Source organism: Telmatherina bonti (genome assembly GCF_933228915.1).
Source record: "Telmatherina bonti genome assembly, chromosome: 20".
Taxonomy (NCBI): domain Eukaryota; kingdom Metazoa; phylum Chordata; class Actinopteri; order Atheriniformes; family Telmatherinidae; genus Telmatherina; species Telmatherina bonti.
This window is the reverse complement of record NC_136618.1, coordinates 36,577,874-36,599,606: the sequence shown is the minus strand read 5'-3', so window position 1 is coordinate 36,599,606 and position 21,733 is coordinate 36,577,874. Positions and strand designations below refer to the sequence as shown.

Here is a 21,733-nt window from a genome sequence, read left to right as displayed (position 1 = left end):
CCACGGGAGGTGGGGCCCATGTAACCCTTTCGGGCTGAGCCCGACCGGGCCCCATGGGCGAAGGCCCGGCCACCAGACGCTCGCTCACGTACCCCGCCTCCAGGCCTGGCTCCAGAGGGGGGTCCCGGTCGTCATCATAGGGGTCTATGAGCCGTGCTTGGTCTGGTCCCTCCCCTAGACACCTGTTTGCCATGGGTGACCCTACCAGGGGCATAAAGCCCCCGACCACATAGCTGCTAGGATCTTCGGGACGCACAAACCCCTCCACCACGATAAGGTGACGGCTCAGGGAGAGGATATATATATATATATATATATATATATATATATATATATATATATATATATATATATATATATATATATATATATATATATATATACATATACATACATATACATACATACATATGTACACACACATACCCACCCACACAAAAATATATACATCCACACAAGCCAACTCTAGATTCATGGTCCCTGTGGAGAACAAAACCATTGACAATCAGGAGGACCAGAAACTAGCAAGTTAAATCAAAAAGACAGAAAGAGAGCTACCTGCTGTTAATGAATAAACTTGCTGGATGACTCAGTGACTGTGATACATGCAGAACATTCATGCAGAACATTTAGAGTGGAACGTGTTCAGAGAAGAGAGATCATGCCAATGTGACCCCGCCTGCCTAGGGCTAGAGGCAGGCCAGGAGAACCCAGAGACCCGGGTAACCGACAGTCACCCCCAGGCACAGACCCGAACCACCCCACTCCGGAGCCAGCCATGCATCCGCCCAGGAGGTGGCGAAGGAGGACCCCAACCAGAGTCCCCCGCAGTCAGGGGGAACAGGCCCCAGCAGGCCCAGGCCGGCAAGCGCCGACACTTGAAAAACTTAACTACAGAATCACCAGTTTTCTGGCTAAGGCGTTTTTGACAAGGGTAACAAACCCTCTGTAATCAGTAGGACCAATCTAAAAATGTTGAAGGTGCCATGCGACTGTCAGTAGCTCAAATGTGGTGCCTTAGATTGCTGCCAACAATGATTGGTGACATGATCCCCATGAATAACAAGGAATGGAAACTTATCTTATTCTTACAATTATGTCTGGAGATAATTTTCTCTCCTTCTCTTACTGTTGAAGCAACACTTTATTGAACTGGACTCTGGTCTGGACTAGTTGACCCGAGTCTTTGGATCGAAGAGCTCTGCTTGGTTTATATTCTCTGAACATGTCACAGATTTATTCTGGTCCTAAACCATTCTGGGATTTGCAAACAATTAACAGGGTTTTGAAATCTATCCTGTGACTGACTGGAAGCCAGTGTAAAGATTTTAAAACTGGTGTGATGTGTTCAGACCTCCTAGTTCTAGTTAAAGCTCTAGCAGCAGCATCTGGATGAGCTGCAGATGTTTAATGCTCTTTATAGGAAGTCCTGTTAAAAAACGGTTCCAGTAATCCAGTCAGCTGGAGATCAATGCATGGTTGAGCTTCTCCTGAGCTTTCTGGGAGACTCAACTTTTAATTATGTTGATGTTGGTAAAATGCTGTCTATGTGACAGCTTTGATGTGGCTGCTGAAAGTCAGATCTGAGTCTGTTAACACTCCAAGGTTACATACATGATTGGTAGTTTTGAGAGCTCGAGTCTCCAGGTGTTTACTAGCACTGACCCTCTTCTCTTTGCTACCAAAGACTTAGACTTAGACTTAGACTTAGACAGACTTTATTCATCCACAAGGGAAATTCTGTTGTCACAGTAGCTCAGAACAGCAATAGAGGAAGAAATAGAAACAGCAATAGTAGGTAAGAGAAAAAAAATGTAAATAATAATAATAAAATAGAATATAAATAAATAAATAAAGCAATCTGGAATATGTACACTTTTACAAAGATAAATATAACTATCAAGTAAAATTGGCAATATAGAATATGGAAATTTAGAAATTTACAATATATACAACATGTGACTAAATGCAGTGCCAGTTTACACAGAGGCTTTGAAATGAATGTTAGTTATCTGTCACAAAGTGGGGAGTTATTATACATCTGTATAGAGAATGGTAAGAATGTGTTCTTGTAGCGCTCACTGTGACAGCGCAGCTGTAAAAGTCTATTGGAGAAGGAGCTCCTTTGCCCCTCTACAGTCCGGTGGAGTGGATGAGCAGGATTGTCCAGAGTAATAGAGAGCAGTTTGTCCAGAGTCCCCCTGTCCCTCACTGTCACAAATGTCTCCAGTTGACAGCCAACCACCTGTCCAGCTTTGCGGATCAGTTTGTCAATCCGAGAGATGTCCCTTTTGGATGTACTGCTGCCCCAGCAGGCCACAGCGAAGTACAGGGCGCTGGAGACCACAGACTGGTAAAAGATCTCCAGCAGTTTACTGCACACATTGAAAGACCTGAGCTTCCTCAGGAAGTACAGTCTGCTCATGCCCTTCTTGTAAACAGCATTACAGTTGTCCCTCCAGTCTAGTCTGCTGTTCACATGGACTCCGAGATATTTGTAGCAGTCCACTATCTCCACCTCTGAGCCCTGGATGGTGATGGGCTCCACTGGTGTCCTCTGTCTCCTGAAGTCGATGACCAGCTCCTTTGTCTTGTCCACATTCAGGAGCAGATGGTTAGCCTGGGACCACTTCACAAAGTCTGCAATCAGTGTCCTGTACTCCATCTCCTGTCCATCCCCGATACACCCCACCACCGCAGAGTCATCAGAGAACTTCTGCAGGTGGCAGGACCCGGAGCTGTACTGGAAATCAGAGGTGTACAGAGTGAACAGGAAAGGAAACAGGACAGTGCCCTGCGGAGCTCCTACATTACTGACCACAGTATCAGACAGGGTGTTCCCCAGCCGCACATACTGAGGCCTGCCAGACAGGTAGTCAGCAATCCAGGAGACAGTGGAGGAGCTGACACCCATCCCGAGCAGCTTGTCACTCATCAAAACAGGCTGAATAGTGTTAAAGGCACTCGAGAAATCAAAAAACATGATTCTCACCGAGCCTTTAACACTATCCAGGTGTGAGTGAGCACGCTGCAGAAGATAGATGACGGCATCATCCACACTAAGTTGAGCCTGATATGCAAACTGTAAAGGGTCCAGGGCAGATGACACGAGGGGTCTCAGCTGGGCCAGGACGAGTCTCTCAAACACCTTCATCACGTGAGATGTCAGTGCAACCGGTCTGAAGTCATTGAGGCCAGATGGGACGGGCCTCTTTGGTACCGGTACTATACAGGAGGTCTTCCATAGCACGGGTATCTTCTCCAGCTTCAGACTCAGGTTGAAGATGAGATGCAGGACTCCAGTCAGCTGAGCAGCACAAGTCTTCAGGACCCATGGGTTGACTTTGTCCGGTCCAGGAGACTTGTTCTGACGAACCTTTTCCAGCTGCTTCCTCACCTGGCCGGCTGTCAATGTCAGAGGGGACGTTTCCTCTGTGGGGGTGGGGGCAGGTAGGGGGGTAGAGGTGTTGAGCTGCGACAGGGGGGCAGGTAGGGGGGCAGGGGTGTTGAGCTGGGACAAGGGGGCTGAAGGTGAGGGTTGTTGATTGTCCGTCTGAGTGCTCTGTGGGGAGGTGTGTGTAGACGGTCCAGGAAGTGTGAGTACAGGAGGGGAGGAGGAGGGGGCAATAGGAGGTGAGAGGCTAAATCTGTTGAAATGCAGATTGAGTCGTTCAGCCATGTCCTCTCCACCATCCTGTTGTTTGGCTTTGGTGTTGAAGCCAGTGATGGACTTTACACCCCTCCAAACCTCTCTGGTGTTGTTCTGTTGGAGCTTGGCCTCCAGCTTCCTCCCATAAGCGCTCCTACACTCCCTTAGTCTGACCTTGATCTGTCCCTGTATCTCTTTCAACTTGTCCTTATCACCAGACGCAAAAGCCCTCTTCTTCTGATTAAGAAGACCCTTCAGCTGACTGGTGATCCAGGGCTTGTTGTTCGGATAACAGCTGACAGTCTGAGTGGGCACAGCTACATCCTCACAGAAGTTGATGTAGTCCGTGATGCAGTCCGTTAAACTGTTGATGTCCTCCCCATGGTCCTGACAGAGCACATCCCAGTCTGTAGTGCCAAAGCAGTCCTGCAGCGCCTCAGTGGCCCCCTGGCTCCACTTCCTCACAGTTCTAGTGGAAACAGGAAGCCTCTTCACAACAGGGACATACTCCGGTGACATCCAGATAAGGTTATGATCCGATCGGCCGAGGGGGGGCAGGGCAGTGGAGCTGTATGCATCCTTGGAACTAGCATACAGCAGGTCCAAAGTTTTATTGTCCCGTGTGGCACAGTTCACAAACTGATTAAAGGTGGGCAGGACAGAGTCAAGAGAAACATGATTAAAATCCCCAGAAATAAGGACGAGGGCCTCCGGATGTTTAGCCTGTAGTCCTGCTACAGTGGAGTGTAAAGTGTCACACGCAGCAGCCTCGTCCGCTGAGGGCGGAATGTAGACTCCAATGAACTGCACAGACGTGAATTCCCTTGGTAAATAATAAGGACGTAATCCCACAGCCAAAAGCTCAATGTCCGGTGAGCAGACACGCTCCTTCACAGTAATATGTCCAGGATTGCACCACCGCTCGTTCACAAAAATAGCAATTCCACCGCCTTTCTTCTTACCGCTCAGGTGCTTGTCTCTGTCCGCACGTAGAGTTTTGAAGCCGGGTACAGACGCGCTGTGGTCAGGGAAGTCCGCATGGAGCCATGTCTCCGTGAAGCACATGATACTACTCACAGCATACTCCTTCTGAGTCCGGACAAGCGCATGAAGTTCGTCCATCTTATTTCCCAAAGACCTCACGTTCCCCATAAGCACAGCTGGAACTGCAGGCTTGAACTTCCTCCTCCGCTCCTTCACTTTCGCTCCAGCACGGACTCCTCGGCGCTTCTTCCTCTGCAGTTGCTTGGGGATGACTGGCTTAGCTCCACTCAGGAATGGGACCCTGGCCAGAGAAAGAAGCTGTTCTCTGGAATACACAAAGGGCCGGCAGTGCTGCTGGGCCAGACAGCCAAACACAAAAAGTCCAGAGAAAAACCAAAAAAGCAGTTTAAACAAACAAAAACGCCCGAAAAACATGTTTCATGTTTCATAAGGCAGGTAAAGTGAGGAAAAAAGAGAGAAAAAAAAGACAAAAAGTCAACTCTAGAAGGTGTGAAAAGGTGTGAAACCCAGGAGCTACTGTGACCTGCTGCCTCTCTCTCAGGCGCCAGGCCTACACAAACAGGATAATCTCAGTTTTGTCTTCATTTAATTGAGGAAAATTCTCTAAAATTCTCTGCTCCAAAATCTGGCACAGTTAGTTTATTAGACTGTGGTCATTTGGTGACAAAGACACATAAAGCTGCATGTCATCTGCATAACTGTGATAATTGATGTTAAAGTTCTGTATTATTTGACCCAAAGGGAGCATATACAAGTTGACCAGAAGAGGTCCAAGGACTGACCCCTGAGGTATTCCATAATTCACGGCCACTTGCTCAAATTCATTTCTGTCAATTGTAACAAAATAACTCTGGCCTTCTACATAGGACCTGAACCAGTTTAGGGCCACTCCAGAAAATCCAACCCAGTTTTCCGGCCTGTTCAACAGAATCCTGTGATCTACAGTATCAGATGCAGCACTGAGATCCAGCAGAACCAGAAATGACACTTGATCAGAATCCACATTCAACCTAGTAACATTTAAGACTTTGACCAGAGCTGTTTCAGTGCTGTGATGAGGTCAAAAGCCTGACTGGAATTTATTAAGATTTCCACTTTCATTTAGGAAGTCATGAAGCTGAACACAACTTTCTCACTGATTTTGGATATGAAAGAGGTTAGAGACAAGTCTAATGATAACCCCAGTACCATTGCCTCAGGTAGTGCATCTGCCATGTCAACACAAGCTTGTGTAGAAATGCAGGCCCATTCTAAAGCAGTGGGAGCTGAAAAAAATCAGCTCTTGGAGATTTAACAAGTGTGGGAAGGAAGGACACGAAGCGAGAATGTCCAAGTTGGAAAAAGAGAAAGAAACAGAAGAAGGCTAAAAGCATGATGTTTAAGAATGCAAAAGACTTACAGCTACACTCCCAACAGGCAGGGTACATCCTGGACACCTCACCAGTCAATTACAGGGCCACACAGAAACAAACAACCACACACACTCCTATGGGCTATTTAGAGTAACCAATTAACCTAACATCCATGCCTCACATCCACGGTGGGAGGAAGCCAGAGTACCCAGAGAGAACCCACGCATACACAGGGAAAACATGCAAACTCCACACAGAAAGGCCACTGACCAAGCCTCACTTTGGACAGTGGCCAAGTGGATCAAACCAGGGACCTTCTTGCTGTGATGTCCCAGTGCTAACCACTATGCCACTGTGCAGCCCAAGAAAGGAGTTTATACAGATAGATGAATGAACAATGTGAAACCGTTATTGAAAACCAGTTGAAAAATAAAATTGAAGTAGCGAGAGAAATGGGTCTTTGTGTCCAAGTGGGGATGGGAGTGATGTAAAAACCGTAAACGTTGTGGTTGCGAACTCTGACTCCCAGAATAAATAGGCCTGACACACAGATTAAAGAGTTTTTCTACCTGGAGACTACCTGGATTTTACCATGTCTCAGCACATGACACAATCAAGAAGGAGAATGACTGCTTTGGAAGCATTGGCTATGTTACAAGAAATGCAAGATTGTGACTCTGAGAGTGGAATGGAGGACTTCACATTCTTCATCGGATGAGGATGTGACTTCTCTCGCAACAGAAAACCATCATCTACAAAAACACAGCAGGAAACAAGCAGCAGTTCATGTTCTGACTGAGCCAGATAGCACGGACAGAGAGGCTTTATCAGATGTAGATGACAACCCTCCTTGTAGAAAGAGACACAAGGCTGCTGAAATGGACGTACCATCAGAACCCACAGACACTGCAAAAGATTGCAGTGTGTGGATCCAGCGAAAAAGTGAGGACTTTACCTTTCAGTCCACACAGATAGCATTCAATGGGACTGCAGGACCAACTGAGTTTGCAAAATGCAAAATGACAGGTCGCCTTTAAATCTTCCTCTGTTTGGTGGATGTTTGGTATGCTGATGACCATCAGAGACTGCACAGTCAACAAGGGCTGTAGAATAGATGCCAGCTGGAGAATGAGTGTCCATGGGCTGATGGCATTCATTGCTGTTCTTTTTTATAAAGAACAGCAATGAATGCCATCATTATCAGGGAAGCGTTGGTGCCATGGATGACTTAGTGGTCCAAAGACTTTGGCAATCAGACATAAAAACCACAATGTCAAGACAACAGGTGTACTCTACACAAGTGTTCACATCTGGAATTGCCTTGCTAACAGTGTATGCAAGCAAAAAAAGAAGTGTTTCTCTGCTGAGCACCATGCATCACAAAGTGTAGATTGGGCACACTAAAAGAAAAACAAAAAAACAAACAAAAAAAAAAAACAAACACCGTTATTGATTATGACCGCTTGAAATGCGGAGTGGACATTATGGACCAGAAACTATGCACTTAGTGTGTGCAGGCACACGGAGATGGCCTGTGGTTGTCTTTTACAACCTGCTAGACATGGTAGCCACAAATGCACATGTGCTGTACAAGGCATGCACAGGATCCACTGAAAGCTGGCGACTGTCCATACTGCGACTTACAAATTAACTTAGAAACAGGTTTATGCAGGAGAAGGCATGGCGGGAAGAAAACTTGAGGAAGGATCACGAGGTGACAAGACTTTCTCAAGGAAAAACAACACAGTGCCAGGTGCGCAAGCTCTGCAACAGAAACCATAGCACTGAGTGCTGTGTGCACTGCAGAAAGTTTACCTACTGTAAATGTAGGAAGGACTCAATTTTTGTTTTGTGAAAATTGCTAAACAGGAGAATTGTGAGCTAACATAGTTTGCTGTTCATACTGTCTGTAGCCTATATGTATGAGCACGCACAATGCAGACAATGTGTATTTTATGTAATATCTTTGGGCTTCATATAAAGTGCAAAATAAATGTTGTTCCTTTACTCAAGTCATACTGTTCGTCATTTTCTAAACTGAAATAACTGCAATGCAAAAACTTTGCCATCAAGTTGTTGGTTCTTTCACACTGAGCTGTGCACTGAAGTCTTATTGACAAACTGGTCATTTTGTGTGGTCTGCCTGTGTGTAAAGACTTTGAGAGAACCAAGGAAAAATGGGCAATGGTCTGCCTTGCCTTTTAGTGATAGCAGCTAGCCCGATAAGCAGCAGCTTTCTGAATTTAGCATATATGTTTGAACTGGACTCTGAGCCTGAGAGAGAAGATACCGAGATGGTGGAAGGAGCATGTTTACAACAAACTGTCTCTGAATGGTAAAGTCGTCATTTTTATTTTCTGCTCACCTTGCCTGTTCAGATAGCATGTTGACAACGAGGCATGTCGTTCATGTTAATACGTCTCAGTTTTATTCTGTGTTGGACTGTTTTTTAAACAATAAATGTACAGCTGCCGGCCAGTCTGCATCCAGATAAGCACACGCACATTTTAACCACACGGAGTTTCACGAAGCAGCGCTTTTTATTGAGGTTTTATTTACCGTCAAAGTGTTTTTCTAAATTAATTGGATTATTTAGATTTCCCGTTTTAGCTAGGAGTGTGAAAAATGTCGTTATGTCAACATGACAGATCTCTGGTTGATGCAACCACTGATGTGGGCTGGTGTGTTAGTGTACAGATAAATAACATGAAGTCAAATATCTTGTATCATTGATCAGGCTTCCTGCTGACTAATATAGACTCGTGTTTTATATATTCCAGCATCACTTACCATCTATTATGTTGGTCTAATTGTTTCTGTTAAGCTGCACATGCCAAAAGAAATAGACAGCAAGATATCATTACTGTGCTTAGAAAATTAAATTTCTCTTTTTAATTCCTTAGGTGCTCAGAAGTATAAAGCAGGTACAAACTCCTCCGTGTCTGACCCAACATCCTGGCGTGGAACCAGTCTGCTTCATTGATTTTTCATTACAAAATGCAGGAAACATTTATAAGCAGGATTATGTACATTTATCTGTCGGAGGGAATGAGAGGCAAGTTTCTCTTCAATGCCCAAAAATTCAAAAATAAAGCTAATCAAATGGCAAATAACTGTAAAAGGTGATTATATATGTTCTTGGCATTTCATATTACATATAACAAATAGTAACTTTGCTGCAGTCACTTAGGACAATAGCAATTGAATTAAAGTAAATACACAACTTTACCATATACACATTTATGCATCTGACTTCTGAATGTAAAATGTAAAGCTGAAGTAAAAAAATACAGCTCTTTAAAACACAATATCTTTATTACTGTACAGAAATAAAATCAATGCTCATTTTCAATGTAATAAAATAAAAATGAACACTTTCACACTTAGGTATTAATTCTGTTAACATAGTAGCTGAGTTTTCTGGGTTTTATATGGATTTTCGTGGTTCTGGAGCCAGATGAGCAAGCCTCCACAGCACTCTTCATCATCATCTTCCTCCAGACTGGCTGAGATCTCATCTTCACTGCTGTCGTCTGGGTTCCTTTTCTGCACAGAACCAGATACTGACATCAGAACAAGCAATAACAGTGCCTCTTAGCTTCCATAAATAATGTATATGTGTTTGATTTATTATAATTTTCTGTATGTAAAATTAATCAAACAAACGACAAACCTGTATTTCTGAAGAGAGGGTGGAAAGTCCTTGATGACAGCTGTGTTCCAGTTGTTGCCTGCATTGTGGGGTCAGTCTGCTCCAACAACAACTGTTAGACATCAGACCGCTGGTGCTGTGCATGGCGTGAGATGTGCTGGACTAAAATCTGCAAATACAAGTTATAAAAATATCAGATCATCACATAAATAGATTGTAGGTGTAAATAGCTGCAGTTTAAGAGTAATCAAATATTGTAATACAAATAGATCAAATCAAACATTATAAAGCACTTTCATGCCAAAGGCAACACAAAGTGCTTTGATTTTTTTTTTTTTTTAAAAAGAAGCTTATTAAATAAAACAGGTTTTCACACACTGAAATATTAACATAGAATATTAAAAACACAGTCATTTTATTTCACACAGTTGTACACAGACACAATTTTCCCAAACCTCTGTGTCTTCACTGCATGTAGATAAAATAAAACGTATCTTTCAGATCCATCATACCAGGAGTCAGACCTCCACATCCACAGAGGCTGCAGCTGCAGATATTAATCCTGCACAGCTCCCGTTTTACAAACAGGACGTGAAGATGTCAGAATTAAAAAGTTTGCATTCTGGTTAGGTGAATAAACTTGATGATGGAAATAAATAGGCAGTGGAACATCACTTAACAAAAAAGAAAAAACTGATACATATTCTCCCTGCCGATATCCAATAGGTGCCAATATCAGACTACATAATGGTCACCTTGTTAAATTATCATTATGATTATTACAACTGCCATGTCATGGTGGGGAGAGCAAAGCTACATCCATCATAAATACCGTACTTACTGTGTGGTAGCAGGCGTGAAAAATAATAAATAGAGAAGTTATTTACAAACATTTACATGGCAGAGCATAGGATAGATATAAGATAATAAAACCTGAGGCTCATTTGTATGCCGCAGGAAGTTAAACCTTCAGGCTCGTCTCGTTAGCATTGGCATTAGCATTATCTGCACCAGCTTAAGTCACGTCTCAGCTACGACAAAGCAGAACTTTATAGCCGTAGTGACACTTACCGACTGCATTGATGGTGAGCCGTTTAAAATTGCAATCCCCCTCTTATCAACCGGGTTGATGCCGTCTTCACCTGGTATTTTCCCAAATGTCAGCAAAATGTTTGGCACAAACAGAGGCCGCAGCCAGCAGAGATGCAGGTGCATTATCAGCAAAAAATAATGTAATCCATCTGTCCCTGGTAGTTTGGTCCGCTGATGAAGGGAGAGAAAAAACCTTCCGATGTTGGCTTTGCTAATTGACAACCGAGCAGTGGACATGGGATCACTGCTCGCACGTCTTCACACAGCTTGTTGCTAATCGCAACTGAGGCAGGTCCAGCAGGTGGAAAAGGGGCTGGTTAATGCAAATAGCTCCCCCAGATTACGACATCCCGGGAAGAAAATAAAAGAAACACTTTGCTGTTTTGCTGCGAACAAAGAGTCCAGACGTAAAAACCCGGCTGTCAACAGAAAGGTTTCCGGGGATGTTAGCACTTCCGCCCAACACTAACACGCATGTTTTAACTCGAAAAAGTGCAATTTCCGGGTGACGACTGCATGTTTTCCTGCATTGTGAACTTTACAGTCCTGACTTTACACCACTTGAGCAGTCCTACTTTGCTGCTACCAAAAACATATCATGGTTGCCTAGATCTGCCTTTACACGTTATACTGCAGCCTGAATATTTTGTTACTGAGTTGTTAGGAAGTATAGTGATTGTAGAATGATGGTTTTGGAGAGCTTGTTGCCTTATTGTTTAGCTGCTATCTTTATATCTGGGCTTGGGGTAGGGAGGGTCCCTTTCTCTGCCAGTAATACTGCATTTCTTCTGCTTTTTTTCTATTGGTCACTTAAGTTTGCTGCTTGGCTGCCTTGATTTGGCTTCGGTCCTAATTTCTTCTTATGGATTAAATGAATGTATTCACACTTTATTGCAACTTATTGGTATCAACTTATACTAATCACTAACAATCAAAACCCTTCTGCTGACATCGAGGAACACATCAGGGATGCCATTTTATCTATGATTTTTGACCTAGCTATTGAACCACTTGCTGCAGCTCTTAGAAGCTGTAAAGACATTTTGGGTATCTGGAGAAACGACACAGAACATAGTTTCCCTCTATGGTGATTGATGTTATTCTCTTCGTTTTGAACTTTCATACCGTGTTGCCATTAGTGCCATCTTGGCTTCATCAGTTAGGAAAGCTTTTTAGGTTATATATTGAACCTGGACATAAGCAAGATTTTCCCCATCAACAACAAAGCAAATTTTTGTATCTGGGTATTTCAGTCACTAGAAAATACAAAGACTTATTCAAAGAAAATTATGTTCCTTTATTAAATCAGTGCAAACAAACACTGGGACAGTAGTCACCTCTATGTGTCTTGTAGGGAACGTCAATTCCGTTAACATGGATGTCCTGCCCAAATTTATCTCTTCCAGGCCTTGCCTCGATTATGCCCTTTTCTTTTTTTTCAGTCAGCTCGTCTCAATTCTGCTGTCATTCATTTGGCAGGGTTAGCACCCCCGTCTTAGCAAAATCCACCTGTAAAAAACTGGGGCCAGCAGCGGTTCTGCGCTCCCAAATTTCTGTCTCTATTACTGTGCCGCACATTTAAGCTGCTTGGCATCCTTGTCTTTTTATGCCGACTGTTCTGACTGCCTGGACTAAGTATAGATAGAACTACAACTGGACAGACCAGCTTCCATTCTTAGCTCCTCACTTCCCCTTCCTACCGCATCTATCAACAATCCAGTGGTTGAACATTCTCTAAGAATATGGACACAGTTCAGGATGCCCCTCGGTATACGTAATTTCTCCCTTTTAAGCCCAGTGGCTTCCAACCACCTTTTCAAGCCCTCCCTCACTGACTGGTTTCTTGGAATGACACCAGTTTTAAAGATCTCTTTACAAAACATTGGCCTCATTTGACCAGTTAGTTAATGCCTTTGGACTTCTTAAATCGGATTTCTTTAGATACCTGCAAGTAAGGCACAGTTTTCACTCCTTCATGTCAGGCCTTGTTGCTCTTCCAGAATCAACAATCATTGAACCAGTTCTCTGTTTAAACCCATCCTAGAAAGGGCCTGTATCAGTCCTGTATAACCTCCTTTTTAATCCTAAAACCGCCTCCAGTGTCCGCCTCCCATGCAGCTCCAGATCAGAGATGCATGGGAGGACCTTGGCATGTCCCTGACACATGAAACCTGAAATTTAAAATATAAACAGATCAATTCATCTTCTCTCTGTGCTTGCCGTTATTTGATTCTGTTCAAGGTGGTCTACAGGTCCTCACCAAATGAAAGCTTCCACGCATTTACCCAAACATCAGTCGATTATGTGACAAGTTCAAAACTTCTGAAACCACACTTACACATATGTTCTGGTCTTGCTCCACACTTACCAAGCTCTGGTTGAAGGTTTTCTCTTCTCTATCTCTGTTATTAAAAGTTATACTACAGCCAAACCCCCTAAAGGCTGTGTATGGCATCAGTGAGGAGGTGATGCCCTTATTCTCAGATAAATATCACACACTGTCCTTCGCTTCCCTTGTGGCTAGACAGACATTGTGTTGTGCTTAAATGGAGGGGTGCTGTCCCACCAATACATTTGGTGCATTTGATGTCTTGTTTGAAACTTGAAAAGATTAGATGCTTACTACAGCATGAAAGCAGGAAGTTTTGGGAGACGTGGGGACCTTTCTTGCATACATTCCAAAAGACATAGGAGTAGGATTTCAAGTGTAGCTTTATGTTTTTAACACAGAGTAACACTTACAAACTCTATGTTCATTTATTGGTACATGCCTTCAAAGTGGTACTGGCCAAATAGGGAAATAGGGTTTCAGGTGTTTTTTTTTCTTGTTTTGTTTTTTGTTGTTTGTTTGATTTCATTCTCTCTTGATCCCCTATTTTATTGTACCCATGGTTCCTGATTTTGTCTGCTTCTCTGTGGGCTTGTGAAAATGCTTTGGGATTCTTGTATTTTTGGTGTAAAAAAAAAAATCACAAAAAAAGATGTTGAATTTAAAATAAAGCTGAGGCAAATAACAGGAAGATCATGTTTCATCTCACCGATGCTGTTTCTGTTGTTCGGTCTGGCCACAGCTGTGTCCCCCTGCTCTCCTCTCTTGACCTCCTTCCACCTGCACGGCCTCCTCTCTTCTCCTGCCCCACCTACACCTTGGCCCTCAGGCTGACTCCCATCAGGCACAGACTCAAAGGCACTCTCCTCATCTTCATCTTCATCCTGGGAGGAAAACACGGTACTGCCAGATAGTCGGTTGCTATCCACCGAGGAGAGGCGGTTATGACTGCAGAAGCGTCCCCTTCCCTCGTAGCCTGAGTTGCTGTAGCATGACGTGCTGTAACAGGAGGTGCTATAGCAGGAGGTGCTGTAGCAGGAGGTGTCGCAGAACTCACACTCATTTTCTTCTGGAGGTCTCTGGTTGCCACACACTCTTCTTCCTCCTCCTTTACTGGAATCCCCCTCCTCGCTCTCCAGGCAAGAGGGGGAGATCCTCCTCACTGAAGCATGTCCTCCTCTTCCTCCTTCACCTTCCAGGAGCTGGTTCAGGTCTGAGAGGTGTTCAATGGAAAGGCTTCGGGGCAGAGAGCGGCGGCAGCACGGTCCTGGGCACTCAAGGACCTGCAAGAGTACACAGGGATGTAGTCGTTACTAATTTAACACTTCCTGACATCTTATTTACTTGCTACCACGCTGATCACTGCTCATACCTGAGATGCAGACTGAGTCGTATCTTCCTCTTCCTCCTTCTCCTGCTCGTCGTCCTGTTTGAAGGTTTTAAGCTTTGGGGATGTGCAGTCTAGAGTGGTGCTTGTGTTTACTCCCTCCTCTGTTTGCTCTTCCTCCTGGCTGGGAGGACGTTGTTGGGCTGAGGGGAGGCTGTGGAGGAGGTGGTGAATCCGGATGTAGTGGGATCGTGGCGTCTCGGGCTCGCCACAGGCCGACGCTATTACAGTCTCCAGCTCTGACACCGGGAGGGAGCATGGCCGGTTTTTACGCCGTGAGGAAGTGTGGGAGTTGTAGCTTGAAAAAAGAGACTGACAGGAAAAGGGAGGAGTGCTTCCGTTTTCTACCCCTATCGTCTCCTGTGAGATCCCCTCAACTGGACCTGCAGGGTTGCCCTGGGTTGCATCATTTTCCTCTGAGGGAGCCTCCATGGCAACATCATGCATCGCTGCCACTTCAGGACAGTCAGACCCCGCTTTGAGCTCAGTTTCATCCTCTTTTGCCTCTGCTGTGTCCTGCCCCTGAGTTTGTGTTGTGGACTCTTCTCCCTCCTCCTCCCTCTCTTCGTCTCCGGCTGCTTCTACGTTACTTGTCTTCTGCTGTTCAGTCAAGACCGCCTCCTCCTGCTCTTCCTGGGGCTGAAAAGTTGGCGGCTCATCCGTCACCGTGTTGTCTTCCTCCAAAGTTGCCTGTTCTGTCTGAGCTGTTGCCTCCTCTTGCCATTCCTCCTGCATGCAAGCTGCAAACGGCAATACCTTAACATCAGGAGAAGCATCCAAGGGGAGATCAGGCAATTCATGGGTCAAGCTCAGCGTGTCATCATCAGTTGCAGCAGCAGCAGCATGGTTGACTTCTATAGCATTTTCCACCTCAGCACAGGCAGACTCAATGACCAGGGACACCTCTTCATCATCTGAGAGCAAAGTTAAGATAATAGAGGAAGGTCTCAAAGTGAGCTCATGAAACTGTACAATAGCATCAGAATAGAGGGCTTTATTGGTTATTAAACTCTCACCGGGGTGAATAGAGGAGGTCAGCTCAAAGCGAAACAGCAGATGGCCACAGACATGATCTGTCGGCAACCTGCGACCCAGAGAATAACTCACGACCCGATCTCTGTGGAACAAGCACACAAGTTGTCATAACTAAAGTAAAAAAAAGTGTAGGAGGAAGTGTAAATGTAGATGAAGCATGGAATGCCCCTACAAATCCAGGCAGTTTATGTCGGAAACCTCTAGAGATCCACAGACAGCAGCAACTTAAACTGATGTGTAAGTGTTGTCTGAGTTTATGCATGTTTTACCCAATGGCATGTTTTTCCAGTAGTCTCTGAACAGGGACAGAGAGCTTCCCTAGAAAACGCTTGAAGATCGGCCGACTCTTGGCAAATTTGTCCTTCACCTCAATCTCCAGGACATCGGTAGGCAAAGACACAAAATTAAACATCTGCAAAAACAGGTGGACAGAGGAAAAAACATCATGAGGAGGGAGGATGTCCATGAGTCCACAACTTTTAAACCGTTATATTTGACAGACCTGTCTCTTTAAGAGTTTACTATACATACATTTTCAGGAGAGCAAATGTTTTTGGAGAACCAGGCGGACAGCTAAGTCTTTCTGACTGTGCTCTTCAAAGCCAACCACCATTATAATTACTTCTGACCTCTTGTTTGCATGAGCGCCTCAAGCATTAAAATTGCACCTGAAAATGCTGAGAATGTGTAGGCACCATGATGCGGACTCAGACATGTCACTTGATTCTGAATTCACCTCATATAGAAAACATACAAGTTTTCTACATGAGGTGAATTGGTAACGGACACCTGCAGTCTCTCCTCCCTCTACCATAGCTCCTACCACCCTCCTCCACTCAGATTACAGGTGAAAGATGCTCCTAACTCTCCTTTTAGTTCAGATCTGGAGAGAATCTAATAATAGAATCTTTTTTCTGTTTACATTAGATACACTTTCCCTGCACTATACCATGTCATTATGACTGTGAGGTTTTTATTCTAACATGTATTTTAGTTTGTGTCGTAATGTCGCTGCTGAACACTAGAATTTCTCTTTAGATTAATAGAGAAAATATTTCTATCTGTTAAGTTTTAATGCCACTAGGATAACTGAAAAGATCATGTGTATGAATAACATTTTGTGCCTTTTTTTTCTCTTTCTTTGATGTACAATATATAATTATGACTTTAGAAAAAACACAAATTGCTGAAACAAGAGAAGAGTTGCGATGATGGTGATTTGCTTCTCCACTCGCTCTACAAAGACTCATATCACCCTTTTGTGTAGTTTGTAGGCTTTCTATGTGCAGGCTACATTCAAGAAATGAAACCAGGGATTTTATCATGTAATTATGTGTGAATATTGAAATTTATACTATGGTCAGTGAGAATTCCAATGGAAACTAGCTGCATTTTTCATATAGACACACATAACTCGTTCAGATCAGCTGGCTTTTGACAGGTGAATGAGAAAATCTCTGCACCCATTTCTTTGTACTTAAATTTTAAAATTCATAAGTGCAACATGCATATTATAGAGTTTTAGCCTCACAAACCTTTTGTTGCACCCTTGCTGTTTCCAAGTTGACACTTTCAGTTTTAAATATGACATCATAGTCCCACAACATTTTTTAGCAAAAAACCTCTGAAACCTTGTAAAATGAGATTTGAAAAATACTTTCTGCATGTTTGCAAAAAAGTTTTGAAACCTTGAAACTTGTGTTTTCTAAATGTTAAATCTTCTGCAAATATAATTTTGTATTTGAGGTCTGGGTGCAACGCTTTGCACAGCAGGAAGCTGTGTCAACAAAAGTTGTTAAACAACACGTGGACGCCAAACATCACATTTTTTTGAGTGTACACTTATTTTTCATCAGTGCACCATACTCCAGAACAGACTATTTCCTTGTTAACAGCTCTTAAATAAATGAATCACAAACTAAACTCCATCTCATTGCTATCAGTGTCTGTGCACTGCTCTCAATTTAACCGAGAAGATTAAACCCTCTAGTAGAAACTGGAGATTTAATACATAGTACTAACAGATCCTGACTATCAGTTACCTCAAAACGGAATAGTCTTTGTATATGGAAAACAATGACATAGCATGTGTTCTTTGGGATAGAGAAAAAGCAGTAAAGAGAGGGAAAATAATCTAATTTTTGTTGAAAAAGAAAAAGGAGGAGGGTTCAAACATCTATATCACTAGATGCCTACAGGGATTCTCCTGAAGAACATGCTCCAAATAGTATAAGGAAAGATGCATCGACTTCGCTTGGAGAACTTTGAACATCGCAACAAATCTGGAAGATTCTTCATAAACAATTATAAGCAAACAAGGAGAAAACAACATTTTCCTCTGTTTAGAATTCAGCAGGAAATATCTTCTATTATCCTGACAGAATAAATAACATTCAGGGACTTATATCAAATAATATACTAATCAGAAATTGATCCATCAGACAACAGCATTGAAGAATTTCTCAGTAATTGAAACCTTCCGTAGTAACAAAAGGAACAGCAAATGGTTTTTGAGTCATCCATCTTAATTAGTGAACTCTATGAAGCTTTAAAACGCATGCTCAACAACAAAAGTTCCAGGATCAGATGGTTTCCATTTGAATTATATGAAGAATAACAGTCTCCACTCGCACCCACATTTTATACAACAGTTGTAGAAATTACAAAAATGGCCAAACACCCCAACACATGAATTTGACAAGTTTCCAATGTCATTAACTCTTTAAACGGCGGCGGACAACCCACAGGCCATTTTACGTCATTTTTCTTTGAACACACAAACATGATGATGACAATACAGTTTTGGAATACTCAGGAGTGTGTGCGGTCTCCTGCTCTCTCTCTCTCTTGAGCGGTGCAAGCTTCATTGTATGAGTACCCCCCCACATGTGCACATTGTTTTTGCACCTGCTGCATGGAGTGGAGTTCTTTGGGCCGGTTTGTTTCAGATTGTTTGATCGCTGCTGAGTGGCGTTCCCAAATGGAATATCACACAACAAGACTGCTGATGCATATGCACTGTTGTTGAACTGGCAGACTCATGCCACACCTACAGAACATTTGCCATGACAAGACACAAACGATGACGCCATGACTGAAAAGTTTTTGTCTGATGACCAAGAGAAAGCTTTCTAGGTGTTATGGCTGCCTTCTGATATCCTGATCTGTGGCTGGCTGCTACTTCCCTGATAGACTTCGCCTATGGTCAATTGCTCCTGCAACTCAATCGATCAGCTTGTTTTCCCTTGTTGTCTTCCTTGTTTTTAGTTATGAAATCTTGTTGTTTGTGGGTGTGACACCAGTAGTGTTAAGGTTAAACCGGCGCTGCTGTTTGGGAAAAACACTTTATATGCTTCTTTTCCTTTTGGTTTGGCTGTTGTGAGGCCTATTGTGGTTTTACGCTGCATCTTTAACCCTAGCCCATTCATTACCATGTTGCCATTTCTGGTCTGTTCTCCCCCTTTGAACAATAAATCTATATTGGTCCATGTGTGAACACCTTGCCACAGATCTTTCTTTTGTTCGGCTCAGTTACCCTAGTGGAGTTTGGGTCATGACACTAGGAAATACCAACAGCTACAGTCCAAAATAACGTTTGCTGTCTTTTATATTGTAAATGTCCCTGTTGTCCCTGTTACATGTGACAAATGTTCCACAATGCTAATTACATTTATTGTTTCACGTAGTTTATTACTGAGATGTTTTTAGTTTGATCAAAACAAAAATCAGCCTTTTTTTAGTAATTTGGTTTTACTTCAAGCTTGTGTTTCAGGATTGGAACTGTGCCCCTTGATTGAAGGATGAGCCCTCCTTTCAGCAAAAGGCTGGTAGCAAATCCCCATCATACTAGCCCTTATTTATCCAGCAGTCTTCAGTGAGGAGCCGGACAGACATAAATGTTGCAAGTCTTTCCATTGCTGTCTGTACGTTGTTCCATTTTTTTTTTTTTACAAGCATTTCTTGTGCAAGCTGAAAATGTCCCATGTCCACCAAAGCTTTAGCCTCTTCTGTCTTCCACTGAGCAGTAAAGGTGAGTATGGCTTTCTTCTCATGAACGTGCACAACCTAGAAAAGATGACCAATCACTGAGTCTCCCACACCACCACCCAATCCTGCCACCTCCTGGAAAGCTCTTTAAAACCAATCATTTTCAGCGGCATGGAAACCGAAGGTAGAAAAGTGCTGAAAACTCAAACATGCAAGGAATAAAAGCTACTAGTCTGATGAGTATTCATCACCATAACACTGTAGAAAGCCCAGAACACTTGAAATAGCATAAAAGAGCCCCTTTAATGATTTGGAACAAGTGTGCTGTGGTCGATTTGGAAAACACGTTTTTCCATAAAATTACATGAAGACTCAAAATTTTAGCTTGTTTTCCACCAGAAAAAACTATCCTCCATTATATGAAGCTAATGAAACATTTCCAACCTTAAATTCAAAAGGGGATGATCCATTTGATATTTTACACAAATAAGTCCCTCGGTTGTCAGCGGCGGATAGCAGGGGTGGAGGTGAGGCTAGGGTCACGAATAGACACTGAAGTTATTTTGGGGCCGTGGCTCAAAAAGTTCTCGGAACCACTGGCCTATGTGGCCATAAGAACCGGCCTTCTTCTCAACTTCTCTGAGAACAACTCAGAGAAGTTTTATTTCATCGCCCCTGTTCCTTCTTCCGTTTCCCATGTTGATCCCCTGAGAGCCTCCTTCACTATTTTTCCACATTTAGCTTGAGAGTACAAGACTCCAATGAAAACACGTGATCTCCAGTGCACACACCCTGGAATCACTGGAGCACCCAGCATATGGAGGGAGTGAGAGGACGAAAGGGGTGCTAATTTAGAATCCTGCCTTTATTTTTGATGACCATACACATGTGCGAGAATTGTTCTATACACAAAATGCACACTTGAAATCATTCTTCTCCCATTATTTCGGTGCCACCCCTCCAGTGCAGAAACCCTATGCATTGTACACGGTGCATACCTACTTTTTGCGCCACTGGGAATACACACCGGTGAACTACCTTTTTGCTTAAACGTGAGCTACAAAAACAACACAGTAAATCAAGTTTAAACAGCGGGGAACCTGACATCTATCAGCGTATCAAAGGTGAGAGGACACATGCAGCTGTGTGGCTTACCTCTGCACTCCACTGAGGGTTGACGGTGTTGCACATCACCGCAGAGCGTTTGTCCTGGCCGTGATGTGGCAGTGAAGGGAAAATGCTGTGCTTTCCAGGCTGAATGGAAAGTTTCAGATAGGGGTCTGGATTGAAGAACATCCCCTTCTTCAGTCCAACTGCCTGGAATTCTGAACGATGGGAACATGAAAGACAAGGAGGGAAGTTTGTGAAACAAGACGCATGTTTAAGGTTTTCACACTATTAAATTTCAAACTCGATACCAATACTAAGCATGGTGCTTGATACTTGATACTATTTTCAATACTCAAAGTCAGAAATCAAAAGAACATCACAACTGATAAGATGAAAAACAGAAATAAATATGAGAAAATACATTAAAAGTGTTAAATAAATGCATTGTTTAAAACCTCCACCTCGTGTACTTAGAAGTGTTATTTTCTTCACAAAACCTTGAGAACAGATTAAATAAATGACAAACAAACAATCAACATCCTATAAAAACAGTGTTTTCGATTCATATTATAAAGAAGCCTGAATTTCACATATCAGACAGGTATCTGCTCCTCTTAGGCTTCTGTGTGGCTGCATCACTATAACTACGATACTAGCAGTGTGGCTGCATTACTATAACTACGATACTAGCAGTGTGGCTGCATTACTATACCTACGATACTAGCAGTGTGGCTGCATCACTATACCGACGATACTAGCAGCTTGGCTGCATTACTATACCTACGATACTAGCAGTGTGGCTGCATCACTATAACTACGATACTAGCAGCTTGGCTGCATTACTATACCTACGATACTAGCAGTGTGGCTGCATCACTATAACTACGATACTAGCAGCTTGGCTTTATTACTATGACTACGATACTAGCAGTGTGGCTGCATCACTATACCTACGATACTAGCAGCGTGGCTGCATTACTATACCTACGATACTAGCAGTGTGGCTGTATTACTATGACTACGATACTAGCAGTGTGGCTGCATTACTATGACTACGATACTAGCAGTGTGGCTGCTTTACTATGACTACGATACTAGCAGTGTGGCTGCATCACTATAACTACGATACTAGCAG

The 21,733-nt window shown here is 43.2% G+C and overlaps 1 protein-coding gene across 1 annotated transcript in view; it reads right to left on the bottom strand.

The window, feature by feature from the left end:
- Positions 1-21,733, bottom strand: part of hecw1a (HECT, C2 and WW domain containing E3 ubiquitin protein ligase 1a) — a gene marked incomplete at both ends in the record, with an annotated part of 140,341 nt that overhangs the window by 66,271 nt on the left and 52,337 nt on the right. The window contains 5 exons of the mRNA XM_079259525.1: positions 13,789-14,362; positions 14,452-15,380; positions 15,483-15,583; positions 15,771-15,913; positions 20,644-20,813. Coding sequence (XP_079115651.1) covers positions 13,789-14,362; positions 14,452-15,380; positions 15,483-15,583; positions 15,771-15,913; positions 20,644-20,813 — 1,917 coding nt within the window. The remainder of the gene's footprint in view (positions 1-13,788; positions 14,363-14,451; positions 15,381-15,482; positions 15,584-15,770; positions 15,914-20,643; positions 20,814-21,733) is intronic.